This window comes from Cavia porcellus, unplaced genomic scaffold (assembly GCF_034190915.1).
Source record: "Cavia porcellus strain 051 isolate PalLab524CR breed Dunkin Hartley unplaced genomic scaffold, mCavPor4.1 scaffold_1, whole genome shotgun sequence".
In the NCBI taxonomy this organism is placed as follows: Eukaryota; Metazoa; Chordata; class Mammalia; order Rodentia; family Caviidae; genus Cavia; species Cavia porcellus.
The window spans coordinates 173,797,665-173,814,860 of record NW_026947484.1 but is presented as its reverse complement, the minus strand read 5'-3'; the positions used below and the strand labels follow the sequence as shown (position 1 = coordinate 173,814,860).

Below are 17,196 nucleotides of genomic sequence, written 5' to 3'. Positions count from 1 at the left end.
GGCACAGATCGGGAGGGTGACAGCTCTTTAGGCCACCTGTGTCTTCCTGTCTCCCACTCACCCATGCCTCTACTCCACCCAAGTCTCTAACCAGCTATGGGGTAAGGGCTTAACTTTCCCTTAAGAGGCAAGTTACTTGGTTCATCTGGAAACATCACCAAATGGCCCATCTGACACCACCCTCTGCCCTCCAGACTACCCTCCTGGGAGCTGTGTGATGAGTGACCATGGACATCCCCAGCTGCCAGTTACTCTGCATCTAAAACAAAAAGGAAGGGCCAAAGGACTCCCCCACACCCTTGAACCAAGTAAGGCCAGGGTGGGCGTGGCCCTAGAGAGTTCAATGCTGAAGGACTGGCCCCTGGGCCTCACAGTGTGGGTTTTTTTTTTTTTTTGTTTGTTTGTTTGTTTGTTTGTTTTTGTCTTTTCCATTTTTATTGGTACCAGGGATTGAACTCACGACTGCCTGCTTGCAAGGCGGGCGCTTATGCCGCTGAGCTAAATCCCCAGCCCCACAGTGTGGTTTTCAAAGGGAGAAAAAAGAAGTGTTTCCTTATTAAGCCCCTTCATATACTTGGTAGGAAATGTGGCCTGTACCATTAAAAGAAAATGGAGGTGAGACTCAAGTGAGGAAGTAGAGTGAGTCTGGGAGGAACTACCAGGCTGAGAATGACTCCCAGTACCTTATAAAATGAGAGGAGCATCGTGACTTTCTGTGACAGAGACAGAGCATGTGAATCCATCCCCCTACTGAGGGGTGAAGTCAAGAGAAGTTGATTTTTTAAATTCTAGTGAAAAGTTACAATAAGTGTCACAGAAGCAAACGTCTCAGGGACCAGGCTGGTAGAGGACAGGCCCTCTTGCCCGACCAGCACTGCAAGATGCCTCTTAACCTCTCATGAGAATAGAAGCTCAGGTTTTCACAGTTTGTTTTTGTTTGTTTGTTTTGACAGCTTGTTGAGAAACTCAGAACTGTTCAAAAACACCCTGGGAAAGCCAGACACACACCTGTAATCTCAGCACTAGGGAGGAGGGCTGCTGAGAGTTTGAGGCCAGCCTGAACTACATAGTGAGTTCAAGGCCAGCCTGAATGGTATAGCGAGTCCCCCATTTAAAAAAAAAAAAGACCCTGAGCTGGGTATGGTGGTATACATCTGTAATCCCAGCTCCTGGGAGGCTGGGGGAGGATTGTTGCAAGTTCGAGACCAGCCTGGGCTACAAAGTGAGCTCAAGGCCAGCCTGAACTGTATGGTGAGACCTTGTCTCAAAAAAGATAGGGAAAAAAAAAGACCCAAGGAGTCTAACATCCTACCCTGCTGGCGAGGCACTTATAGCTTGTTCTTTGTGGTTAAGCACTTGTCCTTCAGTCTGGGTCATTTTAAAATATTGTTTCAGAGTGGCACCTTCAAATTGCCATCCTCACCTGTTCCCGGTATGAGAAGCATGTGTGACAGGGATAGGGGATGCCCATGGATGGGACAATGTTGGCTAGTTTCATTTCTTTCAGACTGTTCAAACTCCTGTTCCACCCATGTCTGCCCAGAGAGCCCTAACCACGGTCGCAGATACTGTCCCAAGGAAAGTCCCCTGTTGAAAACCAGCAGCCCAGCACAGGACTCTGGATGAGACCAATGGAGGTCTTTATGTGTCTGAGAGAGGTGCAAAGTTTTCCATATCCAAATCCAAAAGATATGAAATTCTCTCCCTTCTTCCTTCCTGACAGGTCTCCAGCCCTTGACTGAACTGGTCACTGGCACTTAGAGCGCTGGTCACTATGCAGAGCATGGGCCATCCCTGGTTTCAGTTTTGTACCTCCAACCACACGAAGCTGGGGCGTCATCCCTTCCCAGCAGTGGCAGCAGCCTTGGGACTCTGGAGTCTCCTGGCATATTCATAGGCCGAGCTGGTCCTTGAGTGCCCTGGACAGCCCACCTAATCTCTCTCAGGTGGGGAGAAGCTAGCCCAGTCAGGGCCTCCAGTCTCATCCTGGGTCCAGCTGGCGGTTCTGGACACAGTGGAAAGCCAGTGAACAGTCTCCTTCCTAGGCAAGGGCATTCCAGGACAAGGTAGAAAAGAGCCAAGCATTGCATGTCCATGGTGGGAGCAGAAATGGGGCAACAACCACAGGAAAACCCTGGAGAGGAACTGGGTATGGCCGGAGATGGGAATGACCAGGCACTGTGGGTGTGCCCTGAGCCACCTGGGCACACTAGGGCACCAGTATTTCTTCTGACCCTCTGTCATTGATGTCCCAGGTCCAACCTCTGCCAGAAACAAGTGCTCAGAGTTTTTTCTTCCTTTCTTTTCTACCTTTATTGAAACAAAACAGATTAATCCCTACACTATCGCGGCATAACAAACTGATGTGTTTCACACTGCATAGCTAATTTCATGTGCTGCAGGTAGTTTGATTACATTTCCCACCATGCATTTTCTACTTCTGGGGACTCCTGCTGGCCCCCACCCCCCTAAGCTTCTTCCCTTTCCCTCCCCTCACCATGTTACATTTAGGGTGACAATGAATGGCAAGGACTTGGAGCTTCAGCAGTCTGGTTTTATTTGGACGCAGGTCACTTGGCCCAGCCTGCTCTGGCACAGACTCCGGCTACCTTCCAGCCATCAGTTGGAGAATCGCAGCAGCTCCTCATCCCCTGTGGACACAGAGAGGCTCAGGGAGTGGCCCAGGAGTGGCGACACTCAGAGGATGAGGGAGTGCAGCGGAGAGGGCAGGCCACTTGTTGGATGACTTCTCTCCAAAGGGCGTTCCACAAAATGGGTACCATTTTCAAAGGGAACATCAAGGCATGGGCAACTTAAATGACTGCTATTCCTTTATCTTCATTATTGGCAGAGCTGCCATTACCTGAATACTGATTCTGTGACCACGGCACTTTGTTCCATTTTATGAAAGCGATATTGAAGGCACAAATTGCCCCTTGTCCCTTATGGTCAGCCTGAATGGACACCCAGCTCTGCCCAAATCTCCAGCCTGCCCTGTGTGCCCTCTCCTGGTACCTTGCTGGCATCTCAGGTGCCTGATTCCAGCTGGGGGAAGGTTCTGGGCTTGGCCCATTTCAGATGGACAGCTGAGGCCTGCTCACTGGCTACAGTCTAGACCGACTCACCCTCTCCTGGGCTCTCCCGCTGGATCCTGGCAGCCCCTTGGCCCAGCCCATGCCCCCCTGGCCTCCTACCATCGCCCGGGGCACCGCAGTACTCCTTGCACTCCTTCTCAGAGTAGAACTTGTTGCCGTTGCCTTGGCAGCCCCCGTAGGTGAAGCGGACACACTTGCCCTTGATGGCGTCAAATGCCCAGAGCTGGGCCGAGCCTTGGCAGGGGCCGGGGACTATGGGGAGATTGCAGGCCGCTGTGGGTGGAGAGAGACACAGGACATTGGTGATGCTTGTGATCGCTGAGGCCCTGATCATCTAGAACACATGGTCCCTCTTTCACAGACTGGTAAACAGGAAAGAAGTGGTGGGCCTCAGGCCACCCATGTCCAGGTCCATGTCTTCTGACCTTAAGCCCTGGAATTCTACCAGTGGACATGCTCTGCTAACTCTGTTCACAGAGGGTCACAGAGGGAGAACAGGCCATGAGAGTGCAGAGTGCGCCGAGGCAGCGACTGTACTCACCCACAGTCCTGCAGGTCTGCAGACACTCCTTCTCTGAGATAAAGTTGTTGCCATTGCCCAGACAGCCGCCATAATGGAAGATCTCACAGGCCATGGAGGAGCCATTGTAGAAATACCTCTTGAATAGCCCCAGGCAGGGACCTGCCGAGTGGCCCAGCTGACAGGAATCTGCAGAAGAGCAGCACTTAGTGTACACCTGTCACCAGGCATCGACCCTTTCAGTTTTCACCTCTGCACTTAGAGGAAGGATTACCAACTCATTCTGTAGAGAAAGAAGCTGACAGAGAGACGAGGTGACTTGGCCAAGGTCACACTGCTAAGATCCAAAGCGTGTGTGTTGGACTCTGTAACCAGTGCTCATTCTACTTTATAACACGGGGACTTACCAGTGACCCAGCCCTTCCATGTGCTTAGGTTGGATTTATCTGCCCAGAGAATCCATAATAATAGTAGCTGATGATACATTTCCCAGCCCTGAGCCAGGCAGCCTGACCTCTTCACGAAGATGCCACCACCGTGCCTTTGTTCCATTGTCCCCTGTTCTTGGAATGCCTTCTACCATAAAACCTATGCCTGGATGTAGCGTGAATTCCCTTTGGTCCAGGAGGTCTCTTTGCTCTGTGCACCCCACATCCTCTGAGCTCCTCCAGCCCCTGTTGACCCTCTCTTGGATTCACCACTTTGTTCCTTGGATGTCTCCCCACCAGACCAGAAGGCCTAAGAAGACAGGGGGGTTTGTTTCTGTGACCCTAGTGGCTGGCACAGGACTGGGCTGAACAGGTTTCGTTTGGGCTGAGTGAGTTGGAGAGTGAGGTATTTATGAACACTGTGAACAACACAAAGTATCCTCACATTCTTTCCCCTTTACTCCTACAAGAGCCCCAAGATCAGCCCAGCAGACCATTATCCCACTGTATAGATGAGAAAACCAAGGCTTGGAGGTCACACAGTGACACAGACAGGGCAGCAACACTTTTTTTCATCATGGAGCTGAGAGCTCATAAATTCACGATCATGCTTCATGCTCCACTCTCCCCCTACAGCCCTGGCACAGTACAGAGGACTTTGTTTCCTTTTTTCCCTGCCTAGTCTTAACTCTAGCAGAGAGCCAGAGCTTTCACAGTAGCGAAGCATCTAGGGCGAGATCCTATTTGGAGCATGGCAGAGCTGGGTGAAGAGGCAGGTTCTCGGTACCTTCTTTCTTGGTGAAATCAGTCACTGGTTGTCCGGCCCCTGACCCTTCATCTTCCTGCAGTAGCACAGCCCTCCGGGCCCTCTGCAGAGAAGAAACAATAAGTTATTGCAGAGACCGTGCTACCACTGCTTGCTGCACTCCAGGAATATACAAACAGCAATCACACATTCTAAAATTTGGGGTATAGGTTGAGTGCAGCTACTAGACAGGTGAATGGACTATTTTTACGTGAGCATCAACTTGAATTCCAGAACAGAGATCATAGGGTGGATTTCTAATCTGAAATAAAAATAAAAGCCATGAAATACAAATAACTTCATATCCAACTTCCAACTGAAATGCCTAAAGGAATATAATAATGGAAAAGAATCTACCGAAGAGTTGGAAATCAAGGAGAAGCAGCATATCAGTTTTGAAATGGGAAGGCATTGTTTACACAGTGTATTACATGACTGATTCTCAGGAGAAAAGTCATTAGCTGCTTGCAAAGGAAAGCTCTATTTTGAGAGTATTAAGGGATCCCAAGACTGAGCCTAATATTCCTGGCTGTGGGTGTTGGGGCATGGAGAAGGGAGCAGGCTCCAAATCTGTTAAGAGGGTTTCTGGGTATAGAGTCCCCTAAAGCAGAATCTCAGGGAAATTAAAGAAAGGATGAGCAGAGAAACCAGGCAGCCTTTCTGTCCACAGATGTGACCTGGAACTTGAAAAAGCAGAACCATAGTAAACTTAAACTTCCCTTCTACTTTTTATATGCAACTGAAAGTTGTGGAAATGTTTAGGGACCCCCAATTTCTTCTAGACTCCTCTCAAGCTAGCAGGTGTAGGCTTTCTTTGACGAGGATAAGGAGTGGAGAAAAGTCATAAGTTAAATAATGCAGTTTCTCAGAAAAAAAGTGGATTAAACTTGAGAGTATTCTCACAAACCACAAGATGACAGTAGGAAGTAGAAGAAAACTTAGAGCACAAATGAAATTAAAAATGATACACATAAATATAACAGGATTCAGATGTGATAGAAATGAATATGTTAAATTATATTTATAATTTATATATTTATAAAATAAAACTATTGGAGATGGAAAAGATATTGAATTTAACTACACAGTAGAGATAATAAGCAGCAGTTTAGATGCTACAAAAAATAAATCCAATTGATTGAAACTCCAGAAGGAGAGACAAGCACTATAAAACTAATAGAAGAAAACATTTCTGAGTTGAAGAAAGACTTGAGTTGCTCAATTATAAGGGAAAAGAAAATCAGGAAAAATGAATGAAGGTGATCCTCAGAGCAAATTACAGGATTTAATGACAAAATGCCAAGAGCAGTATCTCTAAGGGCTGAAGGGAGAAAAGATTATAACCTAAAAGTTCTCACTCTTTCACACTATTGACCATGTGATACAACCACAGAAAAACATTCTCAGCTAGGCAAGAATCTAGAAGCCTGCCACTCATGCCTCTTTTTTGAAAAGTTACTTATAGAAATACTCTTATCAGTTGAGAACAGATTCTACATGCCAGAAATCAAAGACTTGATAGCAAAGAAGTTATGATAAGGGCAATAAAGCATAGTTACAATAGATATTTACTAAAGCAGTTATGCAATTTAATGTAAATATTTAAAAAATCTTTTTCAAAAGGTGGAAAGATTTAAATGTCGGTCTTCAAGAATATCCGTAAAATCCAGAATATGGGAAACTTAAAAGAATTAAAAACAGGAAGCAAGAAGCAGGAAAAATGGAAATGTGCTATATTTCTGTCTTTAACGAGGGGAGTCTTTAGTTACTGCTTCATTCCTGATATGGATAAAGAAATGAAGATTAAATTGATATCTGAACTAAGAGGCATGATAGAAAGTATCTTCACAAGTTCTTTTCCCCTTAGTATTTAGCAAACAATTTTTCCAACAACACACCCCCAAGTTTCTATCAGTGTCACTCAAAAAAAGGAAAGGGGGCATGATTTAAAGCCAAACTTAAAACTGGCAACCAATGAAAGAAATAGAACATTCTGGAATGTATATAATGGTTCTGCAGGGGGCAGTTCTTAGCTGTGTCCACAAACTGCCAAAGCTGGTGTAGAGTCAAATTCTTAATTCTCCCCAATACTTCCAGAGAGAAAAGGAACTGGAGAACATCCAATTTCTTTCCTTTCCTGACAGAAGAGCAGTGAAATGCCCTCGGGAAATAAAAGAGTGTAAAGATTCTATGTCTACACAATCATGGAGCAGCTGTACAATACACCAACCCAGACAGATGTAATGAACTTCACATAGAATGTGTAGCGATCCTTTGCAACACAGCAGAGGAAGAACGAATATTATAGTAGAATAAGTTGTGTTCCTTGCAAAATTCATATATTTGACTTAATACCCAGTAACTGAGAATGTGACCTTATTTGGAAATAGGGTTGTTACAGATGTAACTAATTAAGATTAGGTCTTTAGGATGCGCCTTTGTCCCATATAGGTAATGTACATGTAAAAAGGGGAAATTTGGATAGAGCTCCCCAAAGAGCATACTTGGGAAATAAAGGCAGGAGTTGAGCTGATGCAGCCACAGACCAGGGAATGCCAGATGGAATACCAACAGAATGCCAAAGACGGTCAGCAGACTGCCAGAGGCACAGATTTTCCTTCAGACCCCTAAAAAGGACCCAACACTATCAATATCTTGAGCCTCTGTAAGACAATGAATTTCTATTGCTTAGCCCTCCGCTTTGTGGGCTTGTTGGGGCAGCCCCAGGAAACTAGCAAAAATGTGTGAGGACCAGGATAGTACACCTTGGGGGAGAGTTTCACCTCACCCCAGCTCTTCAGGAAAGTGGATGAACACAAAACACCCTACGGCTTATGCTAAAGTAAAATGTGCAGGAATTAAGCTCAAATTATTTTGGGAAGAGGACAGAGAAGTAAGAGTCACCTCATCTTACCTTATCAGAAAAAATTTTGGATAAAGCTAAGGAAACAGAAGCAAGCTAAAGTAAAACAGTACATACACTACACACTCACCTCAGAAATGAGTGAATAAATGACCTAAACAAAAGCAAGAGCCTGACCTTGGTGGACACTGTCACACACTAGATTTTCCCTCAGCAGTGGACTTGCTCTGTCACTGAAGGCTCTCACATGGCTATTTAGTGACAGCCTCAGCTAAAGGAATCCACTTTACCCAAGGTATGCTCTTCCCAGATTGGTCCACATAAGGATATTAATTATGGTCTTGCACCTGTGCACCATCTTAAGACAGCTCAAAAGGGTCATCCCAGCTGCAAAGGTCCTTGTAGGGCTGGCTGGGCCATGGTGACTATGTTGCATCTCAACTTCTCCCTCATCACAACTTCTCCCTCCCACTTTCATCCCTTCCCCTTCACAGATACTGACCCCAGAAAACTCAACCTGTGTTACTCGATGAGAACAGAACTGAAGAATGGAAGACAATTCCCAATGGCTCCAAGCTATAGAATCATTGGATTAGAACATACATTTATTAGAACAGGGCTTGTTAAGGTATAGCTTTATTATGTTTCCCAAAAGGCTCATGAGGTTGGGCTTTTGGAAGATGATTGGATCACGGGGATGCTGTACTCATCGGTGGATTAATCTACTGAAGAGTAAGTGTGTTGTTTGAAGGTGGGATGTGGTCGGAAGAAAGAGGTCACTGGGTGCATGCCCTGGACAGTGTGTCTCTTTCCTGGCTTTCCTCTCTCTGCTTCCTGGTCTCCATGAAGTGAGTAGCTTTCCTCCTCCAGACTCTCCTACTGTACCCTTCCTGCCTTGGAGCCAGCCCACCAGGAATGGAAAACATGAGCCAAAATAAGTCTCTCCTCCTTTAAATTGTGAGTGTCAGGAATTGTGTTTCAAGATGAGAAAATGACTCAGGACTCAAAGGTGAATTTCCAAGACAACAGAATAAAATGAGAAGTGAAGGCCTAAATAGATAAAGAATTAAAACAATGAAAATTTGGAGCTAGCAAATAAAATGGAGATAGAAATTGCCAGGAGCAGAATGCAATGACTTATCCACAGAGCAGAGTGACTAAAAATGGCTACAAATGCAAGATAAGTGACAATCCCAACAAATGTGAAAGAGCTTTAAGAGCTAAAATCAACTGGAGAGAAACTAGTAAATATGAAAGACAAAGATGCTCTAAGTAGAGAGAATGAGTGTTCCCCATGAGCAAAGCGCCATAAAAGGAACAGAAGATGAATTTAATCACAATGTGCAAGAAATTTCCCTGAACACACAAGAAATATACTTGGACTCTGTAGTTGGACATCTACACAGGAAAAGAGCACACAGTGTTCCAGGAAATGTTTACACAGAAACATGAACACCAAGCATGACCTTGACTTCCGTGACAAAATCTTCCCAGGTATCAGAGCAGAAGAAACAGGTATCAGAGCCTGCGAGGACAGGAAATACATGTCATGGTGGTCCCATTTTGCAGCAGTCACCATGCTTGAGAAGATTGAGTGACACACGGAGTTCCAAGAGACAAATATGATCCCAAGATATGGCACCCTATCAAAATGGTGTCTGAGTGTGCAGGAAGCAGGCAGTCATTCCCGAACATTCGAGATTGTTGGGTTAAAACACCCAGGGACTACCTCTCAAACTTTACCCAGTAAAGAGCAACATTAATAGGAATGAATGAGTCAGAAATGGATCATCCAGTTATGGTCACTAGACTGGCGTAAAACTAACATGCAGAACCAGGAGAGCTAATTTGACAACAGAACGACAGAGCTGAGGACTGGTCGTTCAGTGCCTTAAGTGACAGAGGGCTTCATCAGGACAAAATGGAATGGGATTGTGTCAACCTGGTCTATGCAGAAGAAAAAACCAAGAGGAGATGGAACAAAGTTTAAAAGTTCTAATGTTATCTTTCAAGTCACAGAGAGAATAAATACTGTTTCAATGTACAGATAGCAACATCAGCCCCTTAAACATCTTTTTCTAACCTTTACTTTCCTCTAAGCCATGTGTCTCTTGTAGAAAGGGAATATTTATTTGAAGTTCAAGCAGTTCACTTTGGTTTGTGTTTAAATTTAAGTAAAATGACAATTAGTGCTTTGAAAACGAAAGCATTGGTAACAAAAGCTTGCTTAATAAGAGCCTAAGTGTGTCCACCCATCCATCCGTGCTTCCTTTTGTCTGTCTTGTTAAGATTGCTAAAGTTATGCAAATAATGGGAGTTTGAGGATTTAAAAAATATTCTATTTATCTTGATATTTCCTGCACTGGTTTAATTCTTTAAATGAGCACATGTGTTATTTTTCTTTAAAAAATACAAGAGTAAATATATAATAAGTTAGCAGTGTTGATTCTATGTCAGAATGACATTCTCATCTCACTTTTTCTTATTTTTCAATTTTCAAAGATGTGTTTTTAAGTAAACAGATATACTATACACACGTGCGTACAGATACACACATTGGGTACACACATAGAGACATACAAATCACACGCAAATCAGTAGAATAAATTAGGGTTCAGAACTTCCAAGTAGGTACAGAAACAAGAATGAAGAAAGCTTAGTCAGTATGGCAAAGGAGCAAACTCAGACAGCTGCTGAGGACAGAAGTTGATCTGAGAAGTTAGTTGTTCTTGGATTTTAAGAGAAATCAACTGATTTTATTTTCATGTCCTGAGTACTACAATGTGTTACTAAATATTGCCATTTCATATTTGTGTCTTACTTCTTTTAGGCACTTTCAAGCCCTAAAAGCTTTTCCGACATGCTACTGGATTCTAGCACAAGCCCAGGAGGCAAACATAATGATTCCATTTTAAAGATGAGAAAAGTGAGGTCCAGATAGGGCAGCAACCAGCTCTGGGGCAGAACCAAGATTGAGCGCTGAGTCTGGCCTTGGCACTCAAGTCCTGCGCAGCCCTCAGTGATCTGTCCCCACACAGCAGGCGCAGAAGGCCGGAAACAACCCAGCACGTGGAATACTGAAGACGGGGCTGATGGGGTGGAGGAGGGGAAGAGATACTCACCAGGGCTGGGGTGGGCTGTGGTATCTGCTCCCCAGGAATACATTCCCCTAGAGCAGAGGACAGTAGACAGGCATGAATAAGAGGACCAGGCTTGGAGGTAAACTGGATCTCGATCTCTTTCATGATATCGAGCGCGCTGCCCATTTTGCTTGCTTGAGGTCATTCGTTGGAAAGACAGGAGGCTGCAGATGCGCCATCATTACCACCCACCCACCCTCTCCTGCCGCATCTCAGCATCTCAAGAAGAGCCATAGCTAATATTGAGGACTTACCAGGCACAGGACTGTTATACTTAATGGTTTTATCTCATCGATTCCTCATAGCAGGAGGTAGGGGAGCCATTACTGTCCCCATCTTACAGATCGGGAAAGTGAGGCCCTGAGAGGTTCACCTTGACTAGCCAGAAGCCACATAAATTAAAACACAGGGAGCCTATGCTCCACTCCCGGCATTCCATGGCCTCCAGAGAGGCTCTTATGGATTCTGATGCGCCCTCCCTGAAATGAATGGGCACCAACATGGAGCTAGTTCTAGTCCTAGCTCTGCCGTGGTATGCTGGGAGATCCAATGGCTTTCTGATTCTCTAGAAAGAGGGAGAGGACTGTGGTCCCTGTTTGACCCCGAGGGTTACAGGAAAGACACGGGGCTAGAGTTGGCCTCGGGGGATTATGAAGGAGTAGTAGAGGACAGAAACCCAAGGTGGGGTAGGGATGGCATTTACCTCTGTTGGCCATGGTAAAGATGGAGTCCTCGGGGATGCCCACACTCAGGGCCATCTCCCTGAACCCCTGCAGGAGGCTGTCCCTGAGCTGTGGCTCTCGCCCTGAAAGCAGGAGATGGAAGAGACACGTAAAGCCATCACGCACCTGAGCTGGCCAGGCCAAGATGATTTGGCCTGGAGATTTTTATTTAGGCAAAGTTTGGAAGCAACTGCCCTGGTTAGTATCTCAGTGCCCTTGTGGGAAGATGGGTTCCCAAGCAGGAAGAAGCTTCCCCCTCGGCTCCCATGCAGGAACTCCCATGTGTCCTGTGTCCCCACATGGGCCTCTCTCCACTGGCTCTTTCAAGGGCCAGAGGCCCTGGAACTGATTTTAAAGATTCAATAAAGATGATGCACCACCCTCCTCCGGGAGTGTAAACACTTACCTCTTCCTCTAACCGGAGTTTTGTCAGAAAGAAAAGAGCAAAAAACTCCCTGCTCTTCCCCACCCTACTATCTGGAATCAAAGGTCCCCTCCCCTCGTGCCTGCAATTCCAAGGGGCTCGTCTTGCTATCGGCCTTTACCGTAGAGCTTGGCAGTAATGGTGGGCCCATGGTGGCGGCTGAACTTCTTGGTCAGAACAGTGGCATACTCGTCATAGTTGGTGTGGACCACATAGGACTCCATGGTTAAGTTCCATTCTGCGTAGAGATGAAGGCAGGATGCATGGGCAGAAGGTGTTGCTCTGAGATCCATCACCTGCTCACACACACGTCAAGTCTTCGGCCACTATTCACCCATTCATCTGCGCCTTCTGTGTAGCTGTCAGTTCACCCGCTTCGGTTTCTGATGATCCACTATGTACTCACCATCACCTCGCTCACCATCACCTCACCAATTCCCTCGAAATCCTCCTCCCTGCTCTGTTCCTTCCTTCCTTCTATCCTCCCTTCCCTCTTTTCTTCCTTTTTTCCTGTGTCACTCCATCAAGGTGTCTATTAGCTACCTCATTTATCTACCTCCACACAGTAACCCTTGGCTTACAAACACTAGAGCTGCAGACTTTCACCGATGTACTGTGTAGGACTCTTCCTTGGCTTATGAATGAATGCGGTTACAAACACTTCTCCCAGAAAGAGGGGACTTACTCTACATATATTCACCGCTTGTTCACTCACTCATATATTTATCCACCTGTCAGTCCATCCATCCAATCATTCACACAGTCAGCTGTGATATAATCTTTTTTTTTTTTGTCTTTTTCCTTTGCATTGGTACCAGGGATTGAACTCACGACTGCCTGCTTGCAAGGCAGGCGCTTATGCTGCTGAGCTAAATCCCCAGCTCCTACTTAATCTTTTGGCCAGAGCGTTATTTAGTGGTTCAGTGCATGCCCAAGTGTCTATCGGTTGGCCCCAGGCCCAGCAAGACCTAAGACTGATGGAACCTGATTCATCATGAGGGGAGGAGGGGAAAGAGACATGGAGTGGGAGACAGGAGGGAAGAGGAGGAAGAGGCATCTGGAGAAAGGCAAGTGACATCTCAACTAAGTGGAGGAAAGAGGGACAGACAGCAAGTGAACTGAGGAGACGAAGGTGGTTTTGGGCTCAGGGAGGAGGGCGGCTCTCCTTCCTCACGCACTGGGATTGCTGTAGAGGTACTTCCCGGCCGTGTCTGTTTTCTCATAAAACCCCGAGGTCCTCTCGCACACCCCTCTCCTGGAACAAACAAACCAGAAAGGTGACTTGTGGTAGAAACCTTGGTGCTAACACCTAACCCCACTACGGACCCTGATTTTTCTTCCCTTTTTTTAAATTTGGAAATTTAATATTTCTATTTAATGCTGACACCAGGCCAGGAGACCCCACTTTACATAGGAGCAGGACCAGGGTCAGAGCACACAGTACTGGGGACATGGCACTTGCAGTGTAGACAGGACAAGAAAGGACGCTTCCTGGGCCGCGGGGAGAGATCTGGTGCTCAGAGGCCAGTCCATCTCTGCAGGACAAGGAGGGCTGCTGGGGTCCTGCTCCCTCCTGCCGCTACTCACCGCCAGTGGGTGCGGGTGGTGCTCATCTGCGCCTCCGTGGCCCCCTTGCCCAGCACCATGGTGTCCACGCTCAGCCTGTCCTTGATCCTCTTCAGCCAGGGACACGTGGAGCCGATAGCCAGGCTGTACCACTTCCCGTACATCTAGGAGGCCGCCACCAGCGCTATGTCTGGATGGGCCTCGGACCCCGAAGAAGACTTGGTTGACACCCCTGCCCGCTTCTCTCAATGACCAGCCTTTTGTGGTGGGTGATGGTGTTTTGTTTTGTCTTACAACAATAAGGATTGGACCCAGGGCTGCTCTACCACTGGGTCAGCTCCCCAGCCACTTACTTATTTTTATATCAGTTTGAGGCAGGGTTTCACTAAGTGGCCCAGGCTGGCTTTGAACTTGTGCTCTTCCTGCCTCAGCCTTTGAAATAGGAGGGATTACTGATGTGTGCCAGCACAACTGACTGGCGATGTCTGTGGTGGGGGGTGGGGCTGCGGGTCCCGCAGGCTCAGTAAGCTGCTGTGAGCAGAGTTCTGATTGCCCTGCAGGTGGCCATGTTCCACCGAGATGGGGGTGAAGGAGGGGCAAACTCATGATCTAAAGTCACCAACCACTGCTTCCCAACGTTCCAGTCCTGCCTTTCATTCCTTCAGTGACAAGGCACTCCCCACCTTTCAAGGCTGCCCTCGGTGGTAGAAAGAGGGGTCATGGCACTACGCCGCACCCCTGGGCCTTCATGGCTAGAGGAGCCAGAAAGCCTCAGGCACCCCTGACCTCCCGAAGGGGGACCTGCTCCCCACAGCCTTTCTGCACACACCTCTCCCTTGTCCCTGAGGTAAAGCAAGTCTGCTGTTGCTACCTCTGGAAGGGCCCGAGAGTCTCACACAGAGGTGGCTGTGTCATTGAGAGGTGGGGCTGCAGGCAGTTTGAGGACCACACATGCACACACTCACACTCACGTGCACACGCACACGTGCACAGACTCACATGGTGCTGGGTCCCACCCCGGGCCGGGATGCTACCTTGACCCATGGCCCTTGATCCCAGCAACCTTTGATCCACCTCTGTCCTGCTTCCCAGTAACCCTGAGTTTGCATCTGCGTGAGATTGGGGGGCTAGGGTGGGCTAACGGAGGATGCTGCAGGCAGGGCCGAATCACTAAAAGATGAAGACTGGGAGCCGACGGGCCTCACAGTTCACTAAACACTGAGCCCAGGGGGGCTGCCAGGTGCTGGCAGAGAGCACAAAGCCCTCCTGCAGTGAGTTTTCCTCGCTGGATAAATTTCCCCGGGATCCATGGGGATGGACAGAGTGTGAGGCCGTTCGCCGCACAATGTCAAGGGAGAGTCCCGCAGACCAGTCACTGGCAGAACTGCGGCTTCAGAGAGCCCCAGAATCCCGACCAGAGGGACTGAGCTGCAGAGCTCCAGACAGGGACCGAGACGTGAGACAGGCAGGACGTGCCCAGCCAGGCCCGGGCACTGGACACTGCAGCCCCGCGAGCGGCCAGCTTACCCGGGACTCGTCAAAGTTCTCCTGCACTTGGATGTCGTCTGGCAGCGTCAGCACAGGATTCACACTTATGGCCAGGCAGCTGCCCAGCAGCAACAGCAGGGCCTCAGCGCCCCACATGGCTCCCAGATTTTCTGTCTTGGGTGTCTCTGCACTCGGACTGGGGACACAGCAGCCACCACCTCTCTGGCAGGGACGACTGTGAACTGAGGCTAGGAACAGGGCCTGAGGCTTGTAGGTGACCTCAGTGTTTGCTCTGCTCTGCCAGGGCCAATCAGGGCAGCAAGGCCACTCTGATCGACCATGTAGCCCGGTGAGGGTCAGGTTGCTGCCTGAAGCCCAGAGGCCAGCGTGGCTGTCTTGGAAGGGCTGAGCCCCCGGGAAGGGTCCCTGCGAATGACCAGCTGTCACAGCAGTCATTTGAGGCAACTTGCGGCCTTTCCTGCAGTGCCCCTCCACCTGAGTACCAGCAGTGTGAGCCTGATTGGTCCTGTTACAGGACCGGAGACAGGAAGTGACCTACCAGTCACTGCTGGGGGTTCTGGGCAGAGCCAAGACTAGAACCAGGCCTCCTGCCTCTGACCTGCTTCCTCTGACCCCCGGCTTCTGAGGACTTTGCAGAGCACAACAGAGTTGACGTTGATGGTGATGATGAGGATGATGACAGTGGTGATGGTCGTGGTATTGATATAACAGAATCCATTCACTGGGCACCTGCTACCTGCAGGTTTTGTCCCCAGCATTTGCACAGGTCACAGGGCTGCATTGAAATCTGAATCTCCTCCAGAAGTGAGTGCTGTCTTTCTCTTGGTAGACACTGGACTCCAAGAGGTGGTGTGCCTGGCCAGGGTTCCCCAGCAGGGACGTGGGGTCGCCAAGAAAGGGAGCCTTTGTCAATAGTTAAGCACGGGGACTCAGGACTGAGCAGCTGGCTGTGGGACTCCTACTGCTGTGTGACCTTGGGCAACTCAGTCTACCTCTCAGTGCCTTGATTTCCACATCTGTAACCAGAGACCACCCTCCTGGATCTCCACACTGGGACAGGGATGCAGGCATTGGCACTGGTGACACCCTAGAGGGCTCGTGGTACCACGGCATCTGTGGTAGGTTGATTGGCACCCCTTCCAAAATTCATGCCCGCCCATGCTGCAGGATGTACCCTCACTGGCTGGTGAGGTGAGTTAGGGTCCTGATCATGGGATCCTCATCATAGGCCCTAAATCCAATGATCTGTGGCTTTATAAGAGGATGGAGAGTGAGATCCAGGGGGGCACACGTGCGGGGACAATGGCCATGTGCAGATGGGGCAGAGACAGGCTGCCCACCTGATGGCAGCCACCGGAAGCTGGCAGGGCTCAGAGGAGTATTCTTTCCTAGAGCTCCCAGAGGGAATCGGGCTGTGCTGGCAACTGGGTCTTGGACATGCAGCTTCTGTCATTGAGACAGAGGGAGCACTTTTTAGTCATTTGTGAGCGCACCTCTGGGGTCTCACACCGCTGTGTGTGTACGCTATGCTGAGCTACAGAACACCTCTGGCTCTTCTTATTGTAAGTCAGGGTCTTGCTGAGTCTCTAGGTTACCCAGGCTGGCCATACATTTGTGACCCTACTGCTTCAGGCTCCCAGTGCTAGGGTCACAGGTACACCCCCTCACTCCCAGCCATTTCTGTTAAGCTGTCTGGTTCGTGGTACTTTGTTATAACAGCCCAAGGACATGAATATATTAGTGAGTAGTTCTTAAATTTTAAGTAGGATCTTTGAAAACCCAGATCTGTCTGTCTCCAGAGCTCGAATTCTGTCCTGTGATACCATGGTCTCCTGAAGGCACTTTCTCCACCCAAAGTGAAAGCTACTGTCCTCCCTTCCTCCTGGCTCCTGGCAGGGAACATTCTGTGCACACTGCAGCCTCCTTGCCAGGGCTGGGATGTCCTTTTTTTAAGGTGGGTCCAAGAACAAGCCTCCTGCTCTGTGAAAATTGAGGGATCCCTTATATAGTCAGTACCTCAATAAATAAAATCAGACCGATTGACGCATTCCTTTCACTGGTATCTGAACAAGTGTGCGTCTGTTCCTAAGTCAATGTGCTTCCTTTGCTCCATAACGGACAGTG

General features: G+C 48.2%; 1 protein-coding gene across 1 annotated transcript; it reads right to left on the bottom strand.

Moving 5' to 3' along the window:
• Window positions 1–2,533: 2,533 nt before the first annotated feature.
• Ambp (alpha-1-microglobulin/bikunin precursor) lies at window positions 2,534–15,482 on the bottom strand. The gene is made up of 10 exons (XM_013142665.3): window positions 15,091–15,482; window positions 13,585–13,727; window positions 13,176–13,252; window positions 12,119–12,235; window positions 11,555–11,656; window positions 10,834–10,880; window positions 4,831–4,912; window positions 3,637–3,804; window positions 3,195–3,368; window positions 2,534–2,651 (listed from the first exon to the last, which is right to left on the bottom strand). Exons 1-10 carry the CDS (start codon window positions 15,205–15,207, stop codon window positions 2,620–2,622), a joined length of 1,059 nt encoding a protein of 352 aa, XP_012998119.1. The 5' UTR covers window positions 15,208–15,482; the 3' UTR covers window positions 2,534–2,619.
• Between the last annotated feature and the right edge of the window lie 1,714 nt (window positions 15,483–17,196).

Coding starts and splice junctions, on each gene's coding strand:
- Ambp (XM_013142665.3), bottom strand. CDS start 15,207: ATGTGGGGCGCTGAGGCCCTGCTGTTGCTGCTGGGCAGCTGCCTGGCC. Junction 10,881..11,554: donor CTTTACCATGGCCAACAGAG/GTAAATGCCATC, acceptor CCTCTGCTCTAG/GGGAATGTATTCCTGGGGAG. Junction 4,913..10,833: donor CACAGCCCACCCCAGCCCTG/GTGAGTATCTCT, acceptor TCTTCTCTGCAG/AGGGCCCGGAGGGCTGTGCT.